Source organism: Symphodus melops, assembly GCF_947650265.1.
Source record: "Symphodus melops genome assembly, chromosome: 18".
NCBI classification, from domain to species: domain Eukaryota; kingdom Metazoa; phylum Chordata; class Actinopteri; order Labriformes; family Labridae; genus Symphodus; species Symphodus melops.
In genome coordinates, this window is record NC_136708.1 from 22,447,297 (window position 1) to 22,456,210 (window position 8,914).

At 49.8% G+C, this 8,914-nt stretch overlaps 1 protein-coding gene across 1 annotated transcript in view; it reads right to left on the bottom strand.

The window, feature by feature from the left end:
* The window catches only part of LOC306839360 (voltage-dependent calcium channel gamma-4 subunit-like), a 12,609-nt gene extending 4,013 nt beyond the window's left edge, over positions 1 to 8,596 (bottom strand). Inside the window, exons 1-3 of the mRNA XM_079368009.1 lie at positions 8,468 to 8,596; positions 4,149 to 4,439; positions 879 to 1,130 (exon numbers count right to left, since the gene is read on the bottom strand). Of these exons, the coding sequence (XP_079224135.1) occupies positions 879 to 1,130; positions 4,149 to 4,179 (283 nt within the window). The 5' untranslated portion in view covers positions 4,180 to 4,439; positions 8,468 to 8,596. The remainder of the gene's footprint in view (positions 1 to 878; positions 1,131 to 4,148; positions 4,440 to 8,467) is intronic.
* Between the last annotated feature and the right edge of the window lie 318 nt (positions 8,597 to 8,914).

The following is an 8,914-nucleotide window of genomic DNA, read 5'->3' on the forward strand; positions in this document are numbered from 1 at the left end:
ACGCTGCAGGGCAACGAGTCAGTGTGTGTGGCATGACGACCATCATGCAACACGTCACACTTTAAACTCCAACAGGAAGAGAACGCTTCCATTTCAAACTGCGTCCAGGAAGCATTATGTGTGTGTGTGTGTGTGTGTGTGTGTGTGTGTGTGTGTGTGTGTGTGTGTTTATTCTGTGTCTCCTGCTGTTAAAGCGGCCTATCAGCTGCAGCAATGTAGGAACACTACTTAATCAGTCACTGAATGAGTCACCACTGGTGTGTGAGCTTCAGGGCACAGTGATGAGCTTTATGCTGAATGCATAGTGTGAGTTTAAATGTGTGTGTGTGTGTGTGTGTGTGTGTGTGTGTGTGTGTGTGTGTGTGTGTGTGTGTGTGTGTGTGTGTGTGTGTGCATGGACCAACAGCACAGATATGTACGTGTAGAAATCCCTTTATCTGCAACCGTGTCAGGAAACCAGCCAATCACAGCGCACTCAAGATGCAGCTTTAAAGCGTGTCAGCGAGGGTTTTCTTTATGGCAGGATTTAAAAAATGGCTGCCGCTCCGTGACGTTCACGCTTCCTGTTTGAACCTCGGCTGCTTCCTGTTCAAAGTCTTAAACTCTCCTCTGAGCGCGTGCTGCAGACTCGGGGTCAGTGTCGACCCGCCGCTCTTTAAAAATGAAGACAGAGTGGAAGTGCAACATCCTGCAGTTCTTCCAGTCTCCACTAGAGGCTGGCTGCAGGAAGTCACATCTCAACGTGCAACAATTCACAAACTGTTTGGACCTAAGGCAGCAAACACGTCATTAAAATGCTGTTTATGAAGTGAAATGTGCCAGAAGTCAACAAACACGTTCAAGACGTTTCCACGACCTTGAACACACGGACGCCGTACCTTCCAGGCAGCAGATCCTCCACAGGCCCGAGTGGGTGAGCGCCCCGGGATCCTTCTTGTCCTTGTTGCTGGACTCCTCCTGCGATGAGTTGGCGGTGCTGTTGCAGATGAAGGCGCGGGCGTACAGCCAATAGTCCGTACCGATGGCCACCGTCATGAGGGCGAAGGCCGCGAACGCTCCCACGGTGGTCAGCAGCACCTGGATGCCCCGCTCGCACCACCACATCGCCGGCCGGGGAAGGAAACTGATATCTGAGGAGAGGCGGCAAAGAAACGGCGTTGACGTACAGGCGGTTCTAAATCGTCACCGTGGCGATCTACAGGTTGGCGTTAATCGTCACCGTGGTGATCTGCATGTTGGCGTTAACCGTCACCGTGGCGATCTACAGGTTGGCGTTAATCGTCACCGTGGCGATCTACAGGTTGGCGTTAACCGTCACCGTGGCGATCTACAGGTTGGCGTTAACCGTCACCGTGGTGATCTGCAGGTTGGCGTTAACCGTCACCGTGGTGATCTACAGGTTGGCGTTAATCGTCACCGTGGTGATCTACAGGTTGGCGTTCATCGTTACCGTGGTGATCTACAGGTTGGCGTTAATCGTCACTGTGGCGATCTACAGGTTGGCGTTCATCGTTACCGTGGTGATCTACAGGTTGGCGTTCATCGTTACCGTGGTGATCTACAGGTTGGCGTTCATCGTTACCGTGGTGATCTACAGGTTGGCGTTATTCGTTACCGTGGCGATCTACAGGTTGGCGTTCATCATCACCGTGGCGATCTGCATGTTGGCGTTAATCGTTACCGTGGTGATCTGCATGTTGGTGATCTGCATCACCGTGTTTTAAACTCATCAACATAAACAGATTTCCTGCGAGCGCCCTTCAAAGCGCCCTCAGACGTTTCTCAGGCCTGAAATGAAAACTGTGAATCTCACAGCTCGTTCTTTGTGTCCACTCGTTTAAATTTATGCATTAAAGTGTCAAATATTGATGCTGTAATAGGACGACTGTCCCCACCGGGCTGCAGCGGCGGGCTGCAGCGGCGGGCTGCAGCGGCGGGCTGGTCGGAGCTGCTGCTGGAAATGAGGCTTTCTATCACATTTTGTGTGAACTCACTGAAGCAGTTTAATAAGAATATAAAAAAGCAGCCTGAAGCAGAGACGACATGTTAGCAGCTCGCAGCGTGAAGAAAAACACAAAGCGTCAAACACGGTGAGAGACGAGAGCGCTGGAAGACGGACGGTCGACCTTATTTAGGACACAGTCGTTTTCACCACCTGTGTGAGACATGCAACATGTCCTCTCTCTCTCTGCCTTCCCCTGGATGAGGAGTCAACATGCTAACGTGGCACACGGTGTGAATGAACAGATTCATGACGAGCGACTGGACGTCCACCATTGTAGTTGTAGTCTCCTAACTCACGAATGGCTGCTGTTGTAATTGGAACTACATTTTAGAAAATGTTGCTTTTAGACAAAAACGCACATCTTAAATAAAAGGTCACATCTTTGAGCTGAAGTCGTTGGTTTGTTTTCTCTGATCTCGACGGCGACGCTGGTTTTCTCTCTACGTTGTTTTTTTTTTATCTGAGCTGAAATGAAGTTCTGCTCACAAGACAGCAGCGCCGATGTCCTGAGATAACGAGACAAATGAGACGATGTGAAAATGTCCTGACACATTCTGGGAATATAAGACACGAAAGGGGGACAGCAGAGGAGAGAGAGAGGGGAAACGGAGCGAGGCCGAGGGGGTTAACGGACACACGGAGAAAAACGGAGGGTCAAAAGACGAGAGAGAGAGAGAGAGAGAGAGAGAGAGAGGAGAGGGAGAGAGAGAGAGGAGAGGGAGAGAGAGAGGAGAGGGAGAGAGAGAGAGAGAGAGAGAGGAGAGGGAGAGAGAGAGCTGAACGGTGAAGAGCGAGGAGGAGGAGTGACACGGAGATACACCACATGCTGCTTCAGGAAACATCCAAGGAAGGAAGGAGGGAGGAGGGAAGGAGGGAAGGAAGGAAGGAGGGAAGGAAGGAAGGAGGGAGGAAAGGAAGGAGGAAAGGAAGGAAGGAGGGAGGGAGGAGGGAAGGAGGGAAGGAAGGAAGGAGGGGTCTTCATTAAATGTTCATGTGATTTGTCTCCATACGATCATGAAACCTTTGATGGTATAGACAGACGGCGGTCCCACTGTGGGCTTCATAAACTCTCTTAATTCAGCCGACCTGAGGGCTGTTGGCATGGCAACACAAATCCCAGAATAACAGGGAGCACGGGCGCTCTGACCCTGCCAGGTGACCTGCCTGCTGCAGTATGCATGAGGTCCCTCTCACAGGTATTCAAATCTACCTGAGCTGATTCATCGGGATCTTTTATCCCAGCGCTTTCACGCTCTCTGCAGCACGCCGCACGTTAAAAGATCCGGATCATTCCAGATATGACCCGTGTCTCCCTGCACTCCCTAAACTACCGTCCACCTGATGACATCACACACTGACCTTTGTCACCGTCCACCTGATGACATCACACACTGACCTTCGTCACCGTCCACCTGATGACATCACACACTGACCTTTGTCACCGTCCACCTGATGACATCACACACTGACCTTTGTCACCGTCCACCTGATGACATCACACACTGACCTTCGTTACCGACCCCCCTCTTAACTTCCTGTCATGACCTTCCACCTCGCAGAGGAGCCTTATTTTATTTCAAAATAAAAGCACACAGATAGGAAAGTACTCTCAGCTTAAGACAGGACCTTTCAAAATAAAAGCTGAATTTTTATTAGTAAATGTGAAATAATTCAAACTCATTCAAACTGAATTATTATTAAATGATTATATATATGTACCCAAACACTGAAGGTAAGTTACCGTGGTGACGCTGCTCTCTGCTCGCCTTTAAAGACAGAAGACATTTTAAGTTTCAATCTGACAAACGGCGTTCTTTTCTTGTTTCTCAGCTCGTCTCTGATTGGTCCAAACTGCTGATGTGTCGGCGCTCACTGCGCTCGCTGCGCTCATCAGTCTTAAAACAAACATTAGCTTGCTCACACAAAAAAGATCAGAACCAGTTTCCTCTGTGTGTGTGTGTGTGTGTGTGTGTGTGTGTGTGTGTGTGTGTGTGTGTGTGTGTGTGTGTGTTTTCCTGCATGCTTGTTTGTGTGTTTAAATGTTGGTTGAACACATGTAAGAATGTGTCGGGTTGTTTGTGTATGTTTGACCACATGCACATTTGCCCCTGTGTGTGTGTGTGTGTGTGTGTGTGTGTGTTACCTGGGGGCATGTTTCTGCCTTTAGCCTCCATCCTCTCTCCCCCCTGCTGCTGCTGTTCTTCTTCCTCGTCTGTGAAGAGCGCCTCGTAGCCCCGGTCCGAGCCGCCTCCATCCACCGTTTATCCTTCGATTACTCTCCCCTTCCTCTTCGCTCGCTCGCTCGCTCCTCCTGCCTCTCCCTCTCCTCTCGTCTTTCTTCCTCTTACCCCGATCACTCCTTCGCTCCTCTTCAGCGGGTGGCTGACGCTTCACTTGGCGTCGGCTCCTCTCAATGAATTGTCGTGGCAGTCATCTTAGTTAGTGAGAGAAGAAGGAAAGAGGCGGAGAGGAAGGTGGTGGAGGGGTGAAGAGCAGAAGAGAGAGAGAGAGAGCGAGAGAAGGGACAGAGTGCGAAGAGGAGATGAAAAGATGGGGAGACGAGGTTTTCCATGAACAGACGTGACAGGAGCCAAGAAGACGCTGGTGCACAGAGAACTTGTTTCCTGAAACACACTGATCACATGAAGTTGATGAAGAAAGTCAGAAAGAGAAGAAGCAGTGAAAAGCTGCTGTCAGACGAGCTGCTGCGCCTCTACACAGAGCCTGATAAAGCAACAGAAGAGAACAGGCGATGCGAGAGAGCGTGCTCTATTCCATTGCCATGGCAACAGTGAATTCCAAAGTCTATGATGGAGCTGGCGAGCGTGTGTGTGTGTGTGTGTGTGTACATGTGTTTGCTTGTGTGTTGGGGGAGTAGAGGGATGGATGAACCAGCTGAGAGGATTTTGCTGAGATTTAAAAAAAAAAAAAAAGTGTGAATTGCATCGGTGTGCAGAGCATGACACGCACACACACGCACACACACGCACGCACACACACACACACACACACACACACACACACACACACACACACACACACACACACACACACGCACACACACACACGCACACACGTATGTTCTGCATGTTTGCATGTAGGGCAAGTAGAAGAGGAGCGATGACAGACGTGTGAGTCACTTTGGCGTCTAACTTTCTCCCGCGTCGGTGTGTCGTGCAGATTCTTCAAAAGCTCAGAAAACACCACGAGATGGAGTCGAGATTTGATGCCTTGCTCACGGGCATGTGAGCAGAGAGGCAGAACGTTCTGAAGAGAGGATCAGCACACACACACACACACTCTCATAAAAGGCTGGTTTTTAGTGTGTGTGTGTTGCTGAAACAAACATGAAAGACCTGCAGCAGCAGCAGCAGCAGCACAGCGGGGGGTCCTGAGTCCGTCCACATCAACAGAACAGCTGGAGACGCTTCTGACCGCTGACTCTCCCCGGGAGAGTGAAAGCGTCCGTGTTCGGCCTTTTGAATATTTGAATGATGACGTCTGTGCAGAACTTCTTCAAGTCAGCGTGAAAACCACGGAGACGTAGCGATTAGCACGCTGCGCGCTTAATCATCATTTTTCATGAAGTGACATGTTTTGACCACACAGGATGTGAGAGCTTGTCACGTTTGGACCCGGAGCGAGCAGCCGCACGATAAACAGCATCATAAATCACTGACTTCAGTGTTGAGACGTCTTATTTTGATATTAGAAATACGTCCTCTCTCCTGTCAGACCGCGGGGATAACGGCGTTCTGGAGTCCCTCACAGGAACACGGAGTAATGAATCAGGATTAGAGGCACAAATCAAAGTGTGAGCAGGAAGTGAGCAGTGAGTCCATCCAGACAAAACGGCACACACTCCAACACCTCCGCCCCCTCCGCTGAATAACAAGAGGACATTCAGCGCTGCCCTGCAGGATTTCTGGCTGCTGATTAAACTTTCAGAAAGTCCTGGTGAAAAGTGCCAAAGTGTGAAGTTTGCTCATGCAGCATTTATCCCTCTTTGCTCGGCTCCCGTCGAGGCTCTGACGCTCAGACTGTGGCGTCACGCTCCACAAACTCTGAAGACTGAATTCTGATTTCCCGCTCGGAGAGAAGCGAGCGACTCCACGTCACGGACTCGTGTAAATCAGCCACACGTCTGTCAGAGTGAAGAGTTCTCTCTGGTTTCCATCATTAAAGCTACTTCAACATGCTCCATAAACTCCCCCTCTGTGAGGAGCATGATGCTGCTCATCCTGACCCCTGAAAAAGTCCCTGAGAAACCCCCTGGAGAGGCTGTAATCAGCCACAACAGAAACATCCGAACTCTGTGCTCTGAAACTAAAATAATCCTGATGCTGCAGCAGCAGACCAGCGACCAAACAAACGCCCGAGGGGCCGGCTGGCGGCGGCCGGCGGCGGCGGCCAGGATGCACGCTGCAGAGAATAAAAGTTCAAGGACGAACGAGCCACGCTGTGCATCAAGAACGCTGCCACGATATGAACCCTGCTGTGAATACAGAACAGCAGAACAACATGAACATGGTGCAGCACTGGTCATGATTATTACAGCCACACAGACAGAGCTGAGGCATGATGGGAAGTGCGGTTCTGTGTGTTTTTGTCCTGTTTAAAAAGGCATTATATGACAGAGCTGACTAGAAGCACATTTCCAGCGTGTGCTGGTTTGAGGAGCACGCAGCGCTCTGTGCATCGCTGCATCACAGCGGGTGATGTAACAAACGCTGCACAGAGAAGGACGGACATGTTGACACTGAATCTATCGAGGATGATTGGCAGGTGTTTAAGTCAAACATGAAACAGACTGAAGAGAACTAAATACTTTGGGTTACACTTCAGTCCTCACATATTACATTTTTTTTTTTTTTTATATACTTTATTAATCCCACGAGGCATTAATGGAGAGGTCTCAGAGTGAGGGGGCTGCCCACAGAGAGCACTCCAGAGCAGTTTTTGGGGTTCGGTGCCTTGCTCAGGGCCACCTCGGCAGTGCTCAGGAAGTGGACTGGCACCTCTCCAGCTACTTGGTCCGTGCCGGGACTTGAACCGGCGACCCTCCGGTTCCCAACCCTACAGACTGAGCTACTGCCGCCTTCTAATCTAGCTCATCATCAGACGTCACCTGGTTGTTTCAGCGTCTCGTCCCTCAGCCTCCACAGGTTGTGTTCTCAGAGCGCAGCCCGGAGCGGGACTGCAGGACCGAGCAGGTCCTGTATGAACGCCTTATGAACAGCTCAACATTAAACCGTTTAACTTTTTGGCGCGCGACGCCCACAGTCCCTGGCCGTGGTTTAAACCGTTAAAGGGGACACGTTCTAAAAAATCCACTTTGAACAAATATTTGTGTCTACAGATATGTGAAATAAACCTTCAGTCCTTTGTTTGAGGTCTGACAACACAGAGGAAAATGCTCCGTTTCTAATTTCCTCCACTTGTGATGTCACAGTGGGATTCTGTTTAAAAAAAAAAAAAATCCCCTCCCCTGGTATCTCCATGGATTCCACCCACGACCTAGAGCTTAACTTTTGTGCAGTTCCGCCGTTTTAATTTTTGCTAGAGAAGGAGCGATAGCTACAGGGAAAACTCAGGGGGCGGGGCTTATTGCATTTAAAGAGACACACACCAAAACAGAGCGTTCAGAGAGAGCTGGTTTCTACAGGGTCACAAACCTGCACTGCTGCTTGAGTCATGTTATATTTGGACTAAAGCTCAGAAACACAGACGCTTCGTGTAGAGCACAGACTGTTTGAAAAGATGGATCAGATGTCCTCTTTAAGTCGCCCCTGGTCTTTTATTCCCTGCACTTCGACACACGAGGCCCGCTGAGAGAGTAAACGTGAGTCTTATGTTTCAGCTATGAATCGAAGATATTGATGGGGGGGGTTTTTTGCGCTGCATCAAAGGGAAACTGGAGAAGCAGGAAGTGGTGATATTCAATAGTCAGACAGAGAAATCTAAATCCAGACTGGTGCAGGCAGCAGGAGCCCACACTGTGTTCATCCCGCCTGCACACACTACTACAATACAGACTGTTCCTCTGACAGAGAACAAATCCAACACATCCTCCAACACCAGCATGATGTTCTCCCGTTCTCACACACTTCAGCCATCACTCCATCCATGATGATGAAGGATCCTCAAACATCTCCACTCACACTTATTACTTCTCTAAATGAAACCTGAAGAACATTTTGCTCTCCTTCACTTTGCTCGACCTCTTACAGCTCTGTCTGATAGAAGCACATTTTTCCAACAGCTTTTAGAGATCAATCCAAATGCAACCCGGCGCGCGCGCTTTCTCAGACGATTGTACCAAGAACAACGTGTTCGTGTTCACGTGCGCGCTCTTCTACACCTCGAAGCATGCACACACCGGTCACAATCACACTCAATGCATTCGTCAAATATTCACAGGATGTTGAAAATCGTATAAATACACATTTGGAAGAAGCTTACCTGCGCGCGAGGAACTTTTGCAGCCGTCGGTGATGCAGGTGGTGGCTGTGAGGCGCGTGATAGAGAGAGAGAGAGAGAGAGAGAGAGAGAGAGAGGAGCTGTCAGAGCTGGATATATGTCTGTTCTGCGCATGTGTAGAGAGAGTAGGTGTGATAGGATTTCTTGTTTGTGTTGATGTAATCTCAGATGGTGCACACGGTGAGCGGACAGTGTGGATCCTGCTCCGGTGTCTGTTTGTGCACTGAAGGCTGCAGGTGAGGGCACAGGTGGTTTGTTATCTTTGAGGTCAGGCTGAAGTGTGACCACAGCACAAACGTGTCTACAGGTGCCCCAGGTGTGAATTTAAAAAACTGGTCCATGTCATGAGAACAGAGGGGCTCCTGGAAACTCTGGGCCCCGAACCCGCCCCACTATGAGAGCCAGATGTGAAACCGTCCGAAATATCAG